At 54.1% G+C, this 20,694-nt stretch overlaps 2 protein-coding genes and 1 pseudogene across 3 annotated transcripts; 1 reads left to right on the top strand and 2 right to left on the bottom strand.

Annotated features, from left to right (window-relative positions):
- The first annotated feature begins 830 nt into the window (after positions 1-830).
- Positions 831-6,842, top strand: LOC101952569 (zinc finger protein 420-like). Of its 2 annotated transcripts, none has more exons than XM_005313484.4 (4): positions 831-1,312; positions 1,811-1,937; positions 2,043-2,159; positions 4,234-6,842. In XM_005313484.4, exons 1-4 carry the CDS (start codon positions 1,289-1,291, stop codon positions 5,763-5,765), a joined length of 1,800 nt encoding a protein of 599 aa, XP_005313541.1. In that variant the 5' UTR covers positions 831-1,288; the 3' UTR covers positions 5,766-6,842. The 2 variants fall into 2 exon arrangements, with proteins under 2 accessions (XP_005313541.1, XP_008175383.1); XM_008177161.4 differs by having other exon boundaries at positions 1,148-1,312; positions 1,808-1,937.
- A 138-nt stretch (positions 6,843-6,980) lies between these two features.
- LOC135983333 (protein MROH8-like) lies at positions 6,981-13,426 on the bottom strand. The gene is made up of 6 exons (XM_065594445.1): positions 13,305-13,426; positions 11,890-11,995; positions 11,587-11,682; positions 10,185-10,320; positions 9,839-9,933; positions 6,981-8,692 (listed from the first exon to the last, which is right to left on the bottom strand). Exons 2-6 carry the CDS (start codon positions 11,989-11,991, stop codon positions 8,525-8,527), a joined length of 597 nt encoding a protein of 198 aa, XP_065450517.1. The 5' UTR covers positions 11,992-11,995; positions 13,305-13,426; the 3' UTR covers positions 6,981-8,524.
- A 3,080-nt stretch (positions 13,427-16,506) lies between these two features.
- Positions 16,507-20,694, bottom strand: part of LOC101954074 (zinc finger protein 420-like) — a 32,349-nt pseudogene continuing 28,161 nt past the window's right edge.

Genomic DNA, 20,694 nt, shown 5'->3' with positions numbered 1-20,694 from the left:
ATAAGAGAAATGAACTGCAGTGATTTCATATAGGCATAGAAACTGATAGAAGACACTTTTACATATTCAAAATGTGAGAGGCAGAGTTGGAGGGAGGGAGTGTCTGTACAATATTTCACCGCATTCAGTCTCCTGGCTGGATCAGTAACGTAGCCGTGTACAGGGCTGCCCAGAGGATTCAGGGGGCCTGGGGCAAAGCAATTTTGGGGGCCCTTCCATAAAAAAAGTTGCAATACCATAGTAACATGTATTTGGAAATGTAAAAAATAACCAGTGAGATACATTCAAAAATTAATTTGTAATAATTTGAAAATACACTAAATACATTATTTAAAAACATTAAATGCTGTAATGGTATGTATACATTTACAATTACATAATGGGCTGTTGCTGGGTGATGGTGATGGTTAGGATGGGGTCGGGGGGGTGCCCCACCCCTTACCATGGCGCTTACCCCCTCTCCTGGAGCCTCAGCGTGCTGCGACCAGGAGCGGCCCCGGACAGCGTTGGAGCCACCGCGCTGCAGTGCGCCAGGGCCGCTCCCGGACGCGGCACGCTGAGACACCGGGGGAAGACGGAGGCGGGGGCAGCCTCCGACATATTCGTGGGGGCCCCTGCAGAAAATTGCCCCACTTGGCCCCCCCGTCTGGGCGGCCCCGGCCCTGCAACACTTGTATAGGATAGAGAGGAGCTGCGTTGATTAAGCTTTGACAGGCTAGGAATTGGAGGCCTGTGCCTTTAAGACCCCAGCCCCAGGAACCGCCCCCTGCTCCGAGGCTGACATGCAGCGTCCCTGTGAGAACAACAAAAACAGCCTCTGCCCCCCCCCCCCACCCCTAGATTAGCGAGCACAGTGGGTGGCTCATCCCACGGGGTCACTGTTCCCCCCCTCCCCCTCCCTAAATGGGGGTTTTGTACCCGCACGGGGTCTGGCAGTGTCTCCCCCCCCCCCCAGCTTAACCCCGGCTCTCACCCCCCACCACCGATTTTTGCCCTTCAGCCCCTCTTCTGACGCTAGCTACAGTAGCTTGAACCCCCCAGGCCAGTAAAATTCTGCCCCCTGCTCAGACCCTGACAGCCCCCGGCTGCGATTTGCCCCCTTAATCCTTTTAACCCCCCCAAAGAGGAGGCAGCAAATCGTAAGTAGAAGTAAGGGCAGAGAGAGGGCAGTGGCTACAACGAAAGTTACTGGGCATGCTCAGTTCGAGTGAGCATGCTCAGTACACCCAAAGTAGCAAACGGGAGCGAGAGCACTTTGTGCTGATACGAGTGGGGGCCGAGCCCGGCGATGGCTGCAGCGGGGCCGGCGCAGGTAGGACGCGGGGCGGGGACTCCCCGGCCGGGCACTGGCTGGTCCCGGCTGGGGGCCGAGGGAGCGGCTCTGGGGCCCCGGGGCGGGGGGGCCCTGGCCAGGCGGACACGCGGAGCCGGGCGCGGCCCCTTCCCTCGAGCGAGGCCCCGGCCGGGCAGAGGAGCCCGGAGGCGCCTGAGCCGGGGCGGGAGCGGGGCTGAGCACAGGCCTGGGGCGGGGGCGGGACTCCGGCCGGGGGGGAGGAGCCTGTTCCCGGCCCTGGGATTCAGGCCCCGCCCCAGAGCCCCGTGGGGAGCCGAGGGCGACTCCTGTCCCCGGCCAGCAGGGCCCTGAGTCCCCGGGGAGCTGTGCGGGGTGGGGGGGGGAGTCTCCCTGGGTCACAGCTGCTGGGCCGGGGGGTCCCTGGGAGTCGCTCCCCTAGAAACCGCGTCCCCTGCTGAGACTCCGGGCTGGGGGCTGGAGCGGAAGGTGCTGAGTGTGTAACGCTTGTGCCAGCAGCTCCAGGTGGCGTTCGAGGATGTCGCTCTGTATTTCACCCGGGAGGAGTGGGAGCTCTTATCCCAGCCAGAGAAACAGCTGTACCGGGACCAGATGCTGAGGAATTACCAGGCCCTTATTTCCCTGGGTAAGGATGAGATTGGGGCCCTGTTGTGCTGGGCTGTACCAACATATAAATGAATCCCTGCTCCCAAAACTTTAGTAATAAAACTGATTCTTTCCCCCCAAACAGGCTATTCAGGTTCCACACCTGATTTAATCTACTGGATCAAGCTAGGGGAGGCAGAGCTCTGGATCCAGGATGCTGAGAAATCCAGGCAAAGCTCGGGGCCTGAGAGCCTCTCCTCAGGTGAGTCATAAGGAGGGGAATGAAACATTGGGAGAGCTCCCCTAGGGACAGGTTGGATTCTCCATTTCTGCGAGTATGTGAATGGAGATGGGGCGTCTCTTTCTAAAAGCCCTACTCTAACTCAGCCAGCAGTTACTGGGCCGAAGGCAGGAGTGGCTGGGGGAGATTCTCTGGCTGGGATAGGCAGGAAGCCAGGCTGGATGGGTACAATGAGCCTGTCTGGCCTTGGTATCTATGAATCCTGGAAATGTAGGACTAGAAGGGACCTTGGTAGATCATTTAGTCCAGTCCCCTGCACCGAGGCAGGGCTAAGTATTATCTAGTCCATCCCTGACAGGTGTCTGTCTAACCTGTTCTTAGAAACCTCCAATGATGGCGATTCCACAACCTCCCAGGTAATTTTTTCCAGTTCTTAACTACCCTAACAGTTTGGAAGGTTTTCCTAATATCTAACCTAAATCTCCCTTCCTGAAATTTAATCCCATTACTTCTTGTCCTGGCCTCAGTGGATAAGGAGAACAATAGATCACCCTCCTGTTTGTAACAGCATTTTATGGTCTTGAAAACTGTTATCAGGTCACCCCCCACCCCAGTCTTCTCCAGACTAAACAAACCCAATTTTTTCAATCTTTCCTCATGGGTCATGTTTTCTAGATCTTTAGTCATTCTTATTGCTCTCCTCTGATCCTCTCCAGTTTGTCCATATCCTTTCTGAAGTGTGGGATCCAGAACTGGACACGCTACTCCAGCTGAGGCTTTCCCAGTGCCGAGTAGAGTGGAAGAATTACTTCTCTCATCTTGCTTGCAACACTCTGGCTAATACATCCCAGAATAATATTTGCTTTTTTTCCTTCAAAAAACTATTCCATTGTTGACTCATATTTAGTTTGTGATCCACTATAACCCCAGATGGTTCTCTGCAGTATTCCTTCCTCGGCAGTCATTTCCCATTCTGTATTTGTGTAATTGATTACTCCTACCTAAGTGTAGTACTTGTCATATGGGCTTATAGAATTTCATCCTATTTAATTCCAACCATTTCTTTAGTTTGTCAAGATCATTTTGAATTCTAATCCTCTGCTCTAATGTGCTTGCAATCCCGCCCAGCTTTAAATTGTCTGTAAACTTTGAGTGTATTCTCTATGCCATTACCAAATCATTTATGAAGATGTTGAATAGAACTGGACCCAGGACAGATCCCTGCGGGCTCTCTCGATATACCGTTGCAGCTCATTTGTGAACCATAACAAGTACTCTCTGAGTACGGTTTTCCAACCAGTTGTGCACCAACCTTATAGTAGACTTGCCTAAGCTATGTTTCTCTAGTTTGTTTATGAGAAGGCCATGTTAAGACAGTATCAAAAGCCTTACTAAAGTCAAGATGTGACATCTGCTGCTTCCGTCCTATCTACAAGGCTTGTTACCTGTCAAAAAAGGATGTTAGGTTGGTTTGACATAATTTGTTCTTGACAAATCCATGCTGACTGTTACTTATTACTTTTACTCCTGGGGAGAGTCTGCGTGACTGTGCGCCCGCAGAAAACGGCCCCCCCGCAGAATTCCGGTGCCTCCTGGCAGAAAACGCCAGGGAAGCCACGGTGTGGGGGTGGGGAACACGACCATGGGTGCAGTTTTTTGGGGGGGATTGCTCCCCCCAACAGAGGTGAGGCATGAGGGTTTGGGGGGTGGGTTGGAAGGGGGTTGAGGGGATGATAAGTCACTCAGGGTTTGTGTGATATAACCTGAAAAACATGTTTGTATTGTTTAACAACCCAATCAGTGACACTGCTAAGCTGGAAGGGGTGAATGGCCTGCTTCCCCCACCATCATGACAGGGAGCGGGGGCAAATCTGAGTGGCACTGGAACTCCGCAGGCCAGGTCTCAATGCTCAGAGCGAGGCATTGTGTCCAACCCTGTGGGACAAGTACCATCATTGCAGGGTGAGGCACCCATCCAAAAAATAGTCACGGACAAATGGGGAAATCACTCCATCCTTGACATTTTTCCATCCTTGACAAAACTGTAGCCTTAGCCATGAGCTAACACGGGGATTGCCTCTGCTCTCTCCAACAGGGCATGAGACCCTGGGAGGAACGAAGACACAGTCTGAATGTGGGGAGAGTGCAGCAGGAACACGGGATCCCACATCCCACAGAGAGATCCATGCACAGGACGCAGTCCCTCCCCGGGGTAGATTCCACCAGAGACTGGACCTGGCTACACAACAGAGACTCCCCATGGGCCAGCACCCCTACCGCTGCATCAGTTGCGGCAAGAGATTCAGCAACCCCTCCGCACTGACCCAGCACCGGCGCACACACACCGGGGAGATGCTGCATCGCTGTGCTGACTGTGGCAGGAGCTTCAGACAGTCCTCAATCCTGAGAATACACCGGCGTACGCACACCAGGGAGAGGCCATACTGTTGCACTGACTGTGGCAAGGGCTTTGCACGGAGCTCAAACCTAAGAATACATCAGCGCACGCACACCGGGGAGCGGCCGCACCACTGTGCTGACTGCGGCAAGAGCTTTGCAGAGAGCTCAACCTTGAGACGACACCGGCGCATGCACAGTGGGGAGCGGCCGTACTGCTGTGCTGACTGCGGCAAGAGCTTTGCACGGAACTCAAGCCTGAGAACACACCAGCGCCTGCACACCAGGGAGCAGTCGTACCGCTGTGCTGACTGCGGCAAGGGCTTTGCACGGAACTCAAGCCTGAGAACACACCAGCGCACGCACACTGTGGAGCGGTCGTACCACTGTGCTGACTGTGGTAAGATGTTCAGGAGTGGCAAGACGCTGACCCTTCACAAGCCCATGGACACTGGGGAGCGGCCGCACCGCTGTGCTGACTGTGGCAAGGGCTTTGCGCGGAGCTCACACCTGAGAACACACCAGCGCACACACACAGGAGAGCGGCCACACCGCTGTGCTGACTGCGGCAAGGGCTTTGCACAGATTTCACACCTGAGAGTACATCAACGCACACACACCGGGGAGCGGCCGCATCGCTGTGCTGACTGTGGCAAGGGCTTTGCACAGATTGCACACCTGAGAGCACACCAGCGCACGCACACCGGGGAGCGGCTGCAGCACTGTGCTGACTGCAGCAAGGGCTTTGCAGAGAGCTCAAAGCTGAGAAGACAACAGCGCACACACACTGGGGAGCGGCCGTATCGCTGCACTGACTGTGGCAAGAGCTTTGCAGAGAGCTCACACCTGAGAAGACACCAGCGCACGCACACTGGGGAGCGGCCACACTGCTGTGCTGACTGCGGCAAGGGCTTTGCACAGATTGCACACCTGAGAGCACACCAGCGCACACACACCGGGGAGCGGCCACACTGCTGTGCTAACTGCGGAAAGGGCTTTGTACAGATTTCACACCTGAGAGTTCATCAACGCACACACACCGGAGAGCGGCCGCACTGCTGTGCTCACTGCGGCAAGGGTTTTGTACAGATTTCACACCTGAGAGTCCATCAGTTCACGCACACCGGGGAGCGGCCACATCACTGTGCTGACTGCGGCAAGGGCTTTGTACAGATTTCACACCTGAGAAGACACCAGTGCACACACCAGGGCGTGGCTGCACCGCTGTGACGGTTCTGGGAAGAACTTCAGCAGAACCAGCGCCCTGACCAAGCAGCAGTGCCTGCACGCTGGGGAGAGGCCATTCCGATGCACTGACTGCAGCAAGAGCTTTGGATGGGCCTCCTTGATATCACATTGGTGCATTCACAGCTGAGAGTGGCAGTGCAGCTGTGCTGACTGGAGCAAGTACTTTGCAAGATTGGCCAACCTCACCCGGCACCAGGTCACTCTCACCAATGCCCTTCTGCCAATGCCAGGGCCTGAGGGGCTTCTGGCAGCCAGTGGGCCTGGCACAGCACCAGCAGATGGAGATCAGGGAGTTGTCCTGTCCCTATGATGCCCAGCAGAGAGACTGTGTGGGCAAGGAAGGAGACTTGGTTGAGCAGTGTGGGGAAGAGCAGACAGGTGGAGGGAATTTAGAGCAGATGGTCACAGCCTACTGCATTAGGGAACACTCCCCCCCCCCCTCCCATGTAGGTGGGATCTAGCTAGGGCGCTCTCTCTCTCTCTCTCCCCATCCCGACTCACTCACACATCTGGCTGGGACACACACACACGATCCCCCTGTCTAGATGGGACTCAGCCGGGAACTTCCCCCCACACCTTCCTTGGTTCCAGCTAGCGGGTGACTCTTGGGTAACATCTAGAGGTGGGATTTGCAGTCCTGTCTCAGCATGGATTGGGCTGAGGAGTGGGGCAGGACAGCCCAGTGTGCGTGATTGGAAGGAGACTCAGAAACTGCTCATGCCGTCTATTTTAAATAGAAATGCGATGAAGAAGAACTACGTACCTAATGTGTAACAAAGGTCTGTCTAACCAGGTGTTTCTTTGCTATTAAAGAAGCTGATGCATTCACACGGCATGTGGAGAAGCCAGCGTAAAGTGTCAATCTTTAAGGTGAACCAATCGAAGTGTTCTAAGGCCTAACTGACCTTGAGGCTGGATGAACGGTGTGACTGTCAGGTACACAGATAATTCCCCCAGGAGTAATGGGAAACTCTGCACTTAAAAATACTGTGAACAATATTTTAAAATTCTGCATAATTTATTTGTCAAAATAACACAATAAAATCACACTAGTTTCAATTATTTTGCTAATTTATTTCAAAATCCCTGTCAACAAGTATGTCGGTAACAGTACAGACAGCAAAAAAGATTCAGGAGGTGTTTTTGACAAATAGATTCCTTACTAGGCATATTAATACAGAACTTTGAGTAATAATTCATGTAAAATACAATATAGAAATGTATTTCCCGCACCCCTCAGAAGCAGCGCAAAGGCTTGCGGGAGTCAGGGTAACGGAGGAGTGAGGGAGAGGGAAATACTTGCTGGGAGGAGCCTGGACGTGAACCAGGAGAGTTGTTGGGTGTGGGTGGCAGAAGTATAGAAAAGATTTGAGGGGGTGGGGGATTCCTAGAGCAGATCATTTAACAAAACATCCCATTTTAAGAATCCACCAGGACCTTGGTAAATTGTTCCCAAATGGTTAATTACCTTCACTGTCAGAAATGTGTGCCCTATTTCCAATCGGAATGTGTCTTGCTTCAACTTTCAGCCATTGGATCATGTTATACCTTTGTCAGCTAGATTGATGAGCCCATTATGAAATATTTGTTCCCTATGTGATACTTACAGGTCACCCCTTACCTTCTCTTTGTTAAAGGAAACAGATGGAGTTCTGTGAGCTCATGGGATCCCACGGAACATGGCCATGCCCCGGGCCTTCTGCGTACTTTCCCAGAGCAGACCCCAAGAATCCTGGTTCTAGGGCTCCCCTGAAAGTAGGCTACTCACAGGGGTCAGGTCAGCTAGGTGCAGCCACTGGCCTGCTCCCCAGCTAAGTTCGCTGCCTGGCAACTAGTAGGCCCAGCTGCCCTGGCCTGGAGCTGCCTGATTGATCGCAGGGTGTGACTGGCCACAGGGCCAGCAGCCTGGTTTATAAGCCCAGCAGCAATAACAGAGCACTGCCTGCTCAACATGCTCCTTGGCTGCAGCTGTGCTTGGTCCTGTCCCTGCTGTGCTGTGTCTAGCTCTGCTCCTGCTCCAGCCCCAGCTCCATGCTGGCTTTGGACTCCCCATTCTGACCCTTTGCTGTGCCTCCAGTTACCCTTTGGCTTCTAACTCCCAGCTCCGCCCCTTGGCTCTGCCTCAGGACCCGTCTCTTCTGAGTTCGGACTCTTGCTCCGCCCCTTAGGCCAGAGCACCCACGACTCAGCCAGTGACAGACAGAAAGGACAGGGGATTGGGAGCCCGTTGGGTGGAGGGCCGGGGGGACAGGGCACACTGAGACTGGACAGGCTGAGACAGGGACTGGCTGGACAAGGAAACAGTGTTGGGAGAGGGGGAGATACAGATCAGACGAGGAGCTGTGAGGAACTGGGACTGGCTGGGCAAGGAGAACCTGGGACTGGCTGGGGAAGACGAGTGGGACTGGACTGAGGAGTGGCGGGTGGGGAAGAGGCAGGACTGGGAGAGGTTGGAGGGAACAGGACAGAAGGGGACAAGCTTCGGGGAACCGAGCTGACTCCTCCTGATGGCAAGAGCTGGATTGATCCCTGGCTGGGGTGTGCACAGAAATAAGATAGCAGGTCGGGGTGTGTAACATGGGTTCCCCATTAGGGGGTCTGATCTCTCCAGAGCTCATTCTGTACTGTCTCTGCGGTCGATGTCTGTCAGCACCTTCACGGCCACCTCCACCCCGTAGCACTCGGTGCAGAACCTGATCAGCACATCCTTAATAGCTGTGGCAGCCCCTATGTCCAGCTTCTCACAGGGAATGGGCCTCACCCCTCGGTCCAGCAGGGCCACTTGCAGCCTGCTCTCCTCTCTCCTGAGCTCTCGGTCCCCCTGCTCTTCCAGGGTCTGCCACAGCAGCTTTTTCCATGTCTTCTCCATGCCAGCTCTGCCCAAAGGGAGTCAGGATGCTGCTGTCAGTCTGCGCCAGAAGAGAAGTGAAAGTGATTTCAGCATCTGTCTCCTGTCCTGTCTGAGGTCCCTTCCCCCCACCCCTTGGGCATTTCCTGCTCTGGTCACTTTCTTCTGCTCTCAGAGATTTTGTTCTAATCTCAGTATCACCAAGGGAAGTGGGTTCTCCATCTCCTGGTGTCTTCAAATCCAGACTGGACACCTTTCTGGACCATGCTTCAGACAAATACATTATTGGGCTCAGTACAGGGGTAACTGGGTGAAATTCTCTGGCCTGTGTTACACACGAGGGCAAACTAGATGATGTAATGGTCCCTTCTGGACTTAATCTATGAAGTGGGTCACAACTGAGAGTACCATATTCAGGATAAACTGTATGAAACTGGGCAGATACACCCCAAACTGATGGTTATTCTATCAGAGTTTACCAAGCAGTAACAAAATGATCTTCTGTCTCACTATACTGGTTAACCTGTAATCAGAAAAGACAATCCCCTTAGGAAATCCAGCTCTTGGCTCACCACCCAGACATCTGGTCTTTAAGATGAGAGGTCACTGAAAGACAGATTCATCATTAGGGCCCTATGAAATTCACAGTCCATTTTGAAAAATTTTACGGTCAGAGCATTTTTAAAATCTTGATTTTCACAGTTACAGATCTTTAAATCTTAAATTTCATGGTGTTGTCACAAATCGTGAATATGTATTTTAAAATATAAACATGTAAAGACTTCAAGTCAGCATTTTTCAAACTGGGGATCCCAACCCAAAAGGCTATTGTGTTGCAAGGCTATTTTGGGTGGGGGGGTGGGGGGTGCCGTGGTATTACCACCCTTACTTCTATGCTGCCTTCAGAGCTGGGTGGTGGGAAAGCGGTGGCTGCAGGCCAAGAGCCCAACTCTGAAGGCAGAGCCACCACCACCAGCACCGCCACCAGCAGCCCAGCCTGGCTGACACGTAGCACGAGGAAGAATCTTCTCTGCCCCTCTGAGAAGAATTTTCCGAAGACCTGAAACCAACCGGATGTGAGGCTTCTGCAGATTGCCCAGAACCAGGCTCCAAATCCTGGCCTACAACGGCATCTCCGTCGAGTGGCTCCAGGAGGCAGCCACCCACACTGCCAGAGCTGTGCCATGCTCTGGCAGAGTGTCCTTACCTCCCCGACCCTGGCTGTGTTTTTGTACCCCAGGAGCCTGCTGTCCTGGTGCCAGTCGCACACCCACAGGTCTTCGGCTTCGTGGATGGTCAGCTCTGGGAAAGAGAAAGACACACACATTTGTCATTCTGGTTGCAGGGCTTGGGTCCTTCCAATCCCATTGGTGGCTGCACAGTGGGCAGAGTCCTCGCTGTGTGCCCGGCCCAACAGAATTGCGGGGGTGGTGGAGAACACATAAAGAGATAGAGAGAGACTCATCCTCCAGCCGGGGTCACTCTAAGAAAAATTGGCTGGGGTCCCAGTCTCACTCGTCTAGCGGGTGCCAGTTCCCAGCTGGGTTCCTTACCCCTCTGGTGCAGCAGGAGCTGGTAGAGCCAGTAAACCCCCTCCCTGTACTGTTGGCTGATGTCCTTGGCTGGGTCACCGACGAACAGAGCCAGCTGTGCCACGTGGTGACCCATCCTGGGGAATTCGGCTGAGTTCTAATGGAAGGGAGAGGGAAAGGGGACTCCCTCAGCATTTTCCTGTCAGCTCCCAGTCCCCGCCTGGGCCAGGACTCTCCTTCCCCTCAGTCCCTCTGCAGGAGATGCTAGAGGATAGGAGCTAGAGCTGGAGCCTTAATTTTCTCTGCCCGCAAGGGAGCCCGGAGCACAGGGAGGCGGGCAGGGCCCTCCATGAGGATTTGCTTCCCCAGCTGCTGCAGGATGACAGGAAGGCAGAAATCTGGAGCATGGTCCCCTTAAAAGCGAGAGTTGCCACTTAACCAGGATAAGAAGAACTTGACTCAAGCCAGGCTTATTCTCTGCTCTGACTCTGCCTCCCCAAGAGGAACACTCCTAACCCACAGCCCCTGCAGCAGCAGATCCTACAGCCTGTTGGAGCTAGCCCACCTACACCTGGAGTCAGGAAGCTGGGCTCAGAGGCCACTTCCGTCGAACTCAGGGAGGGTGATGGTGGATGTTAGCTGGGCCGTGCTGCTCCCGATGGCCCTGGCTCTCTCTCGAGACACCCTGGACACAATCCAGTAGTTAATGTGCTGTGGGGAAAGGAGACAGCTCAGGATTCATGGGCAGGTGCATGTGTTGTGCTAATGAGCCCCTCCCCATCCCCAGGGGGCTGAGATATTGCATGCGGTGGGGGGTGGAATATCTGATTCATTGATCGCAGAGCTTTAGAAGGGGACTGTTGCCCCCAGGATGATGCTTGCATCCTGCAGGTCACAACTTGTATTGTCTCTCTAGATTGGGACAATGCTCGGTGTCGGGGCTGGTCCTATCCTCCCTGAAGTCCTGATTCCTGAACAGATCACCAGGAAGGAGACAGACCCCTCCCCCCTCCCTGGCTCTCAAGTCCTTGGTTGGGTGAAGAGACTGAGTGTGAGTAGAATCCCCCCAGGAATCTCGGGGCCCATCAGATACAAGGGCTGATTCTCTGGGGCCCTCCTGTTTCTCTAGGAACAAGGCTGTGGCTCTTCTCTGAGGACCATCTTCTGGATCTCACAGGCGGGGTTCAGACTCTCACTCCCCAAGCCAGCCAGGGGCCCCATGGTTAGTGCTCAGCAGAACCGGCAGAGCTCTGGCTTGAAGTCCCAGCTCCTTCCTCTGTTCTTCAAGGAGGAAGGGCCTGACCCTGCATTGCACTGACTGCCCTGACCAAGGATGGCCACTGGGGGCCAGCTAGGAGGACAGACTGGAAAATGGATCTAAGAGTTAAGGTAAAATTGCCCGCACCCCTCTCATCGGGCTCACCTCCAAGATGTAGTGGAGCTTGTCGGTGTCTGGGGACTTTGCCAGCAGGTTCCCCAGCATGGCGTCCAGGAGGTCTGGCATGACCCTTTGCAGATCCTGCAAAGCAAGAGAGAGTCATGGGTCAGACTTAGGGAAACTGGGGCTACACCTGCCACAGGATGAGAAGAGGGGTCTCTGGGAAGCACTGGTGAGACCCCCAAACATGTATCCTGGCCTCTCTCATTCACATCCCACTGTAGGCAATTAGCAAGGATTCGGGCAGGATGACAGCTGGCTCTTCAATCCAGGATTTAGCTGATCTACCTGGACTTGATTGGTGTCCGTCTGGGTGCCCAGGGTGAAGACGGCGTGCAGGGCAGCTCGGAGGAGGTGGGTCTCCAGCTCCGGCTCCAGGGCAGGTGTCATGGTGCTGGCAAGAGAGAGGAGCCGGTATTAGACTGTGCAGTGTGGGGGTGGGACTGGCACCGACACAGACATGAAACTGCAGGAAAATAGGCAGAGGCTGGTGAAAATGGAAACTGAGGCACTGAGCCAGGGAATGATAAGGCCAGGGCCGGCTTTAGGCCGATTCAGCCGATTCGGCTGAATTGGGCCCCGCGCCAAGAGGGCCTCGCGCTGCAGCTGTCCACCCCGCCCCCAGCTCACTTCCCCCTCCTCCCCTCCCCTGCACGCTCCGCCCCCTCCCCTGCTTCCCGCGAATCAGAGATTCGCGGGAAGTCTGAGACGAAGCAGGGGCGGGCCGGCAGCACAAAATAAGCTGGGGTGGTGGGGGCGGGAGAAGGGCTCCGGGGAGGCGCGGCCCGTTCCCGCAGGCCCCAGCGGCTCCGGCCCAGCCCGGTCCCCAAGGCTCGGGTGCCCCCCCCCGGCGCGGCTTCTGCGGCGCGGCTCGGTCCCCCCCCCCGGCGCGGCCCCCGTGGCGCGGCTCGGGTCCCCCCCGCCCCCGGCGCGGCTCGGGTCTCCCCGTGTCCCCGTCCCCCCCGCGGCACGGCTCGGGTCTCCCCGTGTCCCCCCCCCCGCGGCGCGGCTCGGGTTTCCCCCTGACCCCCCCTGTCCCCCCTGCGGCGCGGCTCGGATCTCCCCATGTCCCCCCCCTCCGTCCCCCCCGCAGCGCGGCTCGGGTCTCCCCGTGTCCCCCCCCTCCATCCCCGGCGCAGCGCGGCTCGGGTCTCCCCGTGTCCCCCCTCCCTCCGTCCCCCCCGCGGCGCGGCTCTCCCCATGTCCCCCCTCCCCCCGTCCCCGGCGTGGCGCGGCTCGGGTCTCCCCGTGTCCCCCCCCCCCCGCGGCGCGGCTTGGGTCTCCCCGTGTCTCTCCCCCCCCCGCCCCCCGCCCGCGGCGCGGCTCCCCCCCCCCCCGCGGCGCGGCTGGATTCCTGGGGGCGGGGCTTGCAGCAAGCCCCGCCCCCAGGAATCGGGCCCCGCTCTTGCTAAAGCCGGCCCTGGATAAGGCCAAGGTTTCCCAGACCGACAGTGGCAGGGCAGGAATGGTGCCTGTTCCCTGGACCCTGCTGCCCCTCCTGTATCTGATCCTGGGAGTCAGCCTCTCCCCAAAGCCATTGCAATGTGACTGGAGTGAAAAGAACAGAGCAGCCAGGAGTGGGAGTGACCCTTCCTGCCACCTCTGCCAGAGGAGCCCCACTGGGAGTGGGAGGGGCAGTGACTCCCAGCCACGGGCCTGAGCAGCACCGGGGTTAGGGGAACCGGGCAAGAGGGTCTCGGTACCTGAGGTTGGCCACAGCAATGAGGGAGTTGGCCAGGACGGCGCCGGGTGGAGAGTCATGAGGAAGCTCCTCAATGAGCTCCTGTGAGACACAAAGGAGACAAAGGAGCGTGTGAAATTTGGGCCTCACTGACACTTCCCAATGAGGAGATTACACAGCCAGCACCCCACACAGCCAGCAGGATCCCCCCACCTGCCTCCCGCTCCTCCGATTCCTGCCCACTATTTCTCCCGTCTCTTCTCCCCAATCTTCAGCCCCAGCAATCCCTGCCCTCAGCTGCCCTCCAGCACCAGCCATCCCCCAACCAGTCCAGGGAGACCCCTGCCCCTCCCATGTCTCTGTCCACCCTCCAGCTGCCGGGCACCGTGTCTCGCTCACCACAATCCTCTTCGCCACAGCTGCCTTGGAGCAGTGCGGCTCCAGTGTGTCCTGCCCCCTCTGCTGTGCAGCAGACACGCGGGGTGGATGGCGTGCAGGAACACTAGCTGCTGGGCCTCGTCCTGCGCCCACCAGGAGTGCGGTTAGGGGAGAGAGAGCCAGTTAGCCAGGGACCTCCCTGTCCCAGCCACACGAGCTGCAGGACTTAGGCCTGAATGGGGGATAGCGGGGATCCGCCTAATGTCCAAATCACCCACGATTCCTACACAAGCAGGGTCAGGAACTGGGTCAGTGTCTGGGGGGGAGGAGACCCCATCTGGTGTGTGACAAACACCCCCATCTTGGGGGTCCCAGATCTTGAAGGAGAAAGGTCCCCATTAGCCAAGACCCTCTGCAGGGGGTCAGGATGCTGGGAAGGAGCAGGACAATCTCGGTTCCAGCACAGCTGGGGAATGTTAGGAATATTGACTATGCATCAATTACAAGTGGGTTTTTACCGCCGAACGCCCACCAGACAATGCAATCAGTCTGGATGGGCCATTAAGAAAAACAATAGGTCTTTGAAGATGCTAATGTCCCACCTTCCTGGAAAACCTTCCTGTGGACCCAGCAAACAGACTTTGAGTTTCAGAGTAGCAGCCATGTTAGTCTGTATCCGCAAAAAGAACAGGAGGACTTGTGGCACCTTAGAGACTAACAAATTTATTAAAGCATAAACTTTCATGAACTACAGCCTGTAGACTTTGAGTTGTGGCTGCGGAGTCATGTGATCACGTTACCTGATATGGGACTCCATGATAAAATTAGTACTTTTCCACTGACTGAAGGTGGGTGTGGGGATCACACTGGAAAACAAAGGATTCTGGCCATATGTAAAACCTATTTAAGGCAGGGGAGTGACATAATCAGTGTTTGTTCTTCACTGAATTCCCACCCAAGATGATTGCTGTGTGAAACAAAGACTGGTGGGAGGGGAGGGAGAAGAGCTGAAGCCAGGCTGGAAAGTGTTCTAGCCTGTGAAAGAAACATCTGAAGTTTTAAGCTGCAAGCAAGAGCAGTTTGCCTTCAAGAACCTCTGCAATCTGCCCAAAATAACATTTAGGGTGAGAAATTGATGCTTATAACCAGTTTCTTTAGTATATTGATCTTAGCTTGTGTGTTTGTTTTATTTGCCAGGTAATCTGCTTTGATCTCTGTGCTATCCCTTATAACAACTCAAAATTGATCTTTTGTAGTTAATAAACTTTTGTTTTCTCTCAAACCAGTTTGTGAAATTCATAACTGGGGGGCAAAAGCCATGCATATCTCCCTCCACACTGAGGAAGGAGGTGAATTTCATGAGCTTATGCCCTATAGTTCTCTATGCAACGCAAGATGATGTCATTTGGGGTTTACACTCCAGAGGGGTTGTGCACTTGAATGCTGGGCAATTTCTTAATTGAAGCCTTCTGAGGCAGTGCTGATGTCAGTGTCTGTGTCTTTCTGCAGCTAGGTGTGGCCCTACCTGTGTGTATACTGAAGTAGGCTTGAGGGCCTGGCTCAGCAGGACCGGGTAAGGGATCCCAGACTGGTGTAACAGGTGGGCTCAGTGGTACCCCGGTACATCAGGTGGCACCCCACAGGGTGGAGTCGCAACCCGACACAATGAAATCAAAAATAGGTCTAGAAATCAAAACTCCTTTGTGTGTGGAGTACATGCCCTGAACCCCGCAGCACACCACCAGAACCTTTCCATTGTGCCCTTCCCTCCACTATCAGCCATTACCTGTCGCCTCTGCGCATCATCCATTTTAGTCGCCCAGAGGGTGTTCACTCAGCTATGAAGCGGTTACCTTAACAGCACCACGTTGTCAATTCAATATGTAAATATGGTTCATTAACCAATATGTAAATATGCAAAATGACTTTTTTCTACATCTCGGTTGGAGCTGGCAGGGAGGTGACTTCTCCAGCTCAGCTTCACCATTGCAGTGACTGGTTCTAGAGACAGCGAGGGAGTTCATTCAGGTGATTCACTCAAGGTGCCGTGACAGCCATACTCTGGGGGGATTTCTTAGCGGTTGCCTAACACCCGACTTTAAAAAATGAAATTAGTAGGGTGCTTTTCAGCAACCAGAGTTCAGTTGTTACCCAGCAGGGGGTGCTCTCCCTGGCCAGGCCATGATGGTCACACTCACCATCTCTTTCATGCAGACATTTTGACTTCAGGAAGCGACGCTCTGAACAACATGAGACATTTTATACCATTTCTGTTGGGTGGTGCAGCCTGGTCACTCTGCTGGGCAAAGCTGGCCTGGGCCAATCAGGAAATGACCCGTACTGATGGCAAAAGCTTGGAACATCCAACCAGGATATGAGTTGTGTCCCTTTTCATTGTCCAACAAGACAATGAGGCTATCACAATCCAGGATGTAATCCAGACATTTGGGGGGGGGGGAGGAGAAGGGAAGGGGGGCAGTGTCACCGCCTGCCCTGTAACCTGGGATGCCCATTAATGCTTTGCTGCTGCCATTCCCAACCTGGACCACTCAAAAACAGCCTCCAGCTTCCGGTCTTACCCCGAGTGTCTGTGTGTAGCTGCTGCCTGCCACCCACGCTCAGCTCACACTCTGCCTTTCACAGCCTGGGTTATTACTGCAGGGTGACCCCGAACACATACACAGTCCCAGATTTCCCCACCAAAATGTACGGCCTGTATTGTCCAGCCTTCTCCTGGACCGTCCTGGTATAATATATCTTGATCCCCTTAGAGGGGCAATGGACCTAACAGTTTCCCACCCCAAATGGAGATATCCACACAGTTCACAATACTGGATTCATTTCAATTAAAGAAGAAAACAAATGTATTTAATCACAAAGGTAGATTTCGAGTGAGTACAAGTGACGAGGCATCAAAGTCAGAAATGGCTGCAAGAAAAAGAAAGAAAAATACTTCCTAGTACTAAACTGAACAAATTAGACTTGGGGAAAAGTGAAGTCCCTTAGCACAGGTTTCCAGTAGCATTGCGGACCAAATTTTCAGGTCAGGATCAGTTCCTGAGGTCCAAGAGCTGCTTTTCTTTTCCTTTTTTGTCCTCTTAGGCGATAACTAGAGATAAACAGGGAGAAATCACAAGAGGTGTTTTTGCCCTTCTCTTTTATAGTTCAATCTCCCTTTGAAATGCATTTTTCTCAAAGCGACCCCTAGATAAACTTCTCAGCTGAGTGGGGAGACATGAACTTTGGTGGCAAAGAGGTTTCATGCTGTTGTTTTCTAAAATGCAGGTCTATTGGTTCCTGATTGCCTTCCTTGCCAAAGAATGGCTACTTGATAGGTGGTGGCCCATCAGCTTTGAGGACACCTTGGCTAGAAGCGTTAACTTCTTTGGTTGAGAAACAGTTTTATCCACTCCCCAGATGTGTCTGGTAAACACACTTCAGTTGCGATTTCAGCTTAGACATAGTAGCTGACAGGTATTTTGAAATAAATCACCAAAATAATTGAAACTAACGTGATTATATTGTGTTATGTTGACAAATAAAATATGCAGAATTTTAAAATATAGTTTGCAGAATGTTTCTTTTTTTAGCACAGAATTCCCCAGGAGTAATGCAAAAGCCTGAGTAGGCTGTGACCATCTGCTCTAAAATCCCCCCACCTGTCTGCTCTTCCCCACACTGCTCAGCCAAGTCCCCCTTCCCTGCCCCACAGTCTCTGCTGGGCATCATGGGGGACAGGACCACTCCCTGGCCTGAGTCTGCTGGCACTGTGCCAGATCCACTTGCTGCCAGAAGCCCCGCAGACCCTGGCGGTGGCAGAGGGGCGTTGGTGAGCCAACTGGTGCCAGGGGAGGTTGCCCAATTGAGCAAAGCGTTTGCCAATCAGCACAGCTGTACAGCCGCTCCCTGCTGTGAATGCGCTGGTGTAGTCTCAGGAGTGAGCTCTGTGCAAGCTCTTGCCGCAGTCAGTGCATTGAAATGGCCGGCCACGGTGTGCATGCGCTGATGAGGCATCAGTGCTGCTGAAGCTCTTGCCGCAATCATGACAGCTGTATGGCCGCTCCCTGGTGTGCGCACACTGGTGTGCTCTCAGGTATGAGATTATGCACTGGTGCTGGGTCAGCTTGTTGGCATTGCTGAACCTCTTACCATAGTATGCACAGCGGCGCGGCCGCTCTCCAGTGTGCATGAGTTGGTGGTTTGTCAGCGTACTGGCATTGCTGAAGCTCTTGCCGCAATCGTCACAGCGATGCGGCCGCTCCCGTGTGCGTGCGCTGGTGTTTTCTCAGGTGTCCGATCTGTGAAAAGTCCTTTCCGCAGTCAGCACAGCGGTACGGCCGCTCCCCGGTGTGCGTGCGCTGGTGTATTCTCAGGCTTGAGCTCTCTGCAAAGCTCTTGCCGCAGTTGGTGCAGCAATACGGCCGCTCCCCAGTGTGCGTGCGCTGGTGTATTCTCAGCTTTGAGTTCTCTGCAAAGCTCTTCCCACAGCTGATGCAGCGGTATGGCCGCTCCCCGCTGTGCGTGCGCTGGTGTATTCTCAGGTGTGCGATCTGTGCAAAGCCCTTGTCGCAGTCAGCACAGCGGTACGGCCGCTCCCCGGTGTGCGTGCGCTGGTGTATTCTCAGATATGCAATCTGTGCAAAATCCTTGCCGCACTCAGCGCAGTGGTGTGGGAGCTCCCCAGTGTGCGTGCGTTGGTGTCTTCTCAGGTGTGCGATCTGTGCAAAGCTCTTGTCACAGTCAGCACAGCGGTACGGGCGCTCCCCGTTGTGCGTGCGCTGGTGTATTCTCAGGTGTGCAATCTCTGCAAAGTCCTTGCCGCAGTCAGTGCAGTGGTACGGCCGCTCTCTGGTGTGCGTGCGCTGGTGTGTTCTCAGGCTTGAGCTGTGCGCAAATCTCTTGCCACAGTGGGGGCAGCAGCGCGGCCGCTCTCCAGTGTGCGTGCGCTGGTGTATTCTCAGATATGCAATCTGTGCAAAACCCTTGTCGCAGTCGGAGCAACGGTACGGCCGCTCCCCGGTGTGCGTGCGCTGGTGTATTCTCAGCTTTGAGCTCTCTGCAAAGCCCTTGTCACAGTCAGAGCAACGGTATGGCTGCTCCCTGGCATGTGTGCGCTGGTGCTGGTTCAGCGCGGAGGGGTTGCTGAACCTCTTGTCGCAGTCAATGCAGTGTTGGGGACACTGTCCCATGGGGAGTCTCTGTTGTGTAGCCAGATCCGGTCTCTGGCTGAGTTTACCCCGGGGATGGATTGCATCCTGTGCATGGATCCCTCTGTGGGCCATGGGATCCTGCATTCCTGCTGCGCTTTCCCCACATTCGGCCTGTGCCCTCTTTCCTCCCGGGATCTCCTGCCCTGCTGGAGAGAGTAGAGGTAATCCCGGTGTTAGCTCATGGTTAAACTACACCTTCAACAAAGATGGAAAAATGTCACGGATGGAGCGATTTCCCCATTTCTTCGTGATTGTTTTTTGGATGGGTGCCTCACCCTGCAATGGCAGCTCCTGTCCCACAGGGCTGGACCCAACGCCTTGCTCTGGGCATTGAGACCTGGCCTGCGAGGTTCCAGTGCCACTCAGATTTTCCCCCGCCCATGGTCATGATGGTGGGGGAGGTGGGACAAACTTCAGTGAATGGCATTGCCACCCAGATCTACTCTAGCCCACCCCAACCCCTCTGCACCAGGCTGGGGTTAGGGTTGCAGCGCTAGGGGGAAGGTGCTTCTTTGGGTGGCTAGTGCCCCTTGAGCAGGGCGAGGAGAAGGGCAGGTTTTATTAAAAATCATGGAGCCATCACAGTAAATTTAAGGACCTGTGACATTTACTAAACTTATATAACTGCTCTGTAATTTCTGATACAAAATGCCGCGACAATCTGCAGCTAGACTCAGGGTGGTTTTACCCAATGTTGTTTGTGCAGCACCTGGCGCCTGCTCCCATGGGTCTCGTTTTATGCTTAAATTGTAGCCTGCCCAGGATACAGGCAGCGCTTGGCACAACAGGATTTTAGACAAATTAATAAAGCTGCCCCCCCATGGCACCAATAGTAGCAGATCTACTTCAAGTGATGGCAAGAATACAGGGGGCCCCTAAATGGTTCTCGATCATAGATTTGACAAACTGTTTTTTCGCCATCCCATTGCATCCCGATTCTTGGGCCTGCTTTGCGTTGACTTTTAAGGGACAACAGTACTTGTTTAAAAGAATTCCCCAGGGCCTACATTGCGGTCCGGCTATTGCGCCCCAACATGTGGTGCAAATACTGGATCAATTATCCAAAGAGGATCGGGAGAATGTCACCTCATATGTAGATGACATATTAGTGTGGGGGGGGACATTGAGGAGGAGGTGGCTCAGTGGACTAAAAAAGCGTTGAGACTCATCCAGGAAACTGGTTTCAAGGCTAATAAAGAGAAAGCCCAACTAGTGCAGAGGAGAGTGAATTATTTGGGGGTGACCCTCGGGGAACAAGGAATTCAGGTAGATCAACAAAAGGTGAAATCAGCAATGAATTTACCAAGGCCAGAGGATTCTCATGCGTTGACGTGATGTTAGGAGGGTTTAACTATTTAAGGAAACACATCTGGAATGTTGCCGTTATAATTGTACCCTTGTGGCGTTTACTAAAAGAAAGGAGAATGGGAGTCGGGGCCTGAACAAGAAAAAGCTTTGTCATTTAAAACAAGCATTGAAATTCCCAGAGATAAACAAGCTGTTTGTGATTAAGTTGGCAGCAACCCAGCAAAGTCTAGCATCAGTACTAATGTAGGAAATTGACAGGAAGTTAATACCGGTAGCATACGAGTCTAGAAGATTAACTCCTACGAAGCAGCAGTTTGGGATCTGTTAAAGAGCACGTTTAGCTGCTGTGTGGGCCAGTGAAGCTTTTGCTTTGACTACTGGCACAGCCCCTGTTATAATACAAACACCTCACTCTCCCCTGAAGTATATTTTATTAGGGAAACTGCAGGGGACAGGAGTATCGAATGCCAGGATGGCCCAATGGACCTTGATGTTAACTAGCAGAGATGTCACTTA

This window comes from Chrysemys picta, chromosome 4 (assembly GCF_011386835.1).
Source record: "Chrysemys picta bellii isolate R12L10 chromosome 4, ASM1138683v2, whole genome shotgun sequence".
NCBI lineage: Eukaryota > Metazoa > Chordata > Testudines > Emydidae > Chrysemys > Chrysemys picta.
This window is presented reverse-complemented; position numbering and strand designations above follow the sequence as displayed.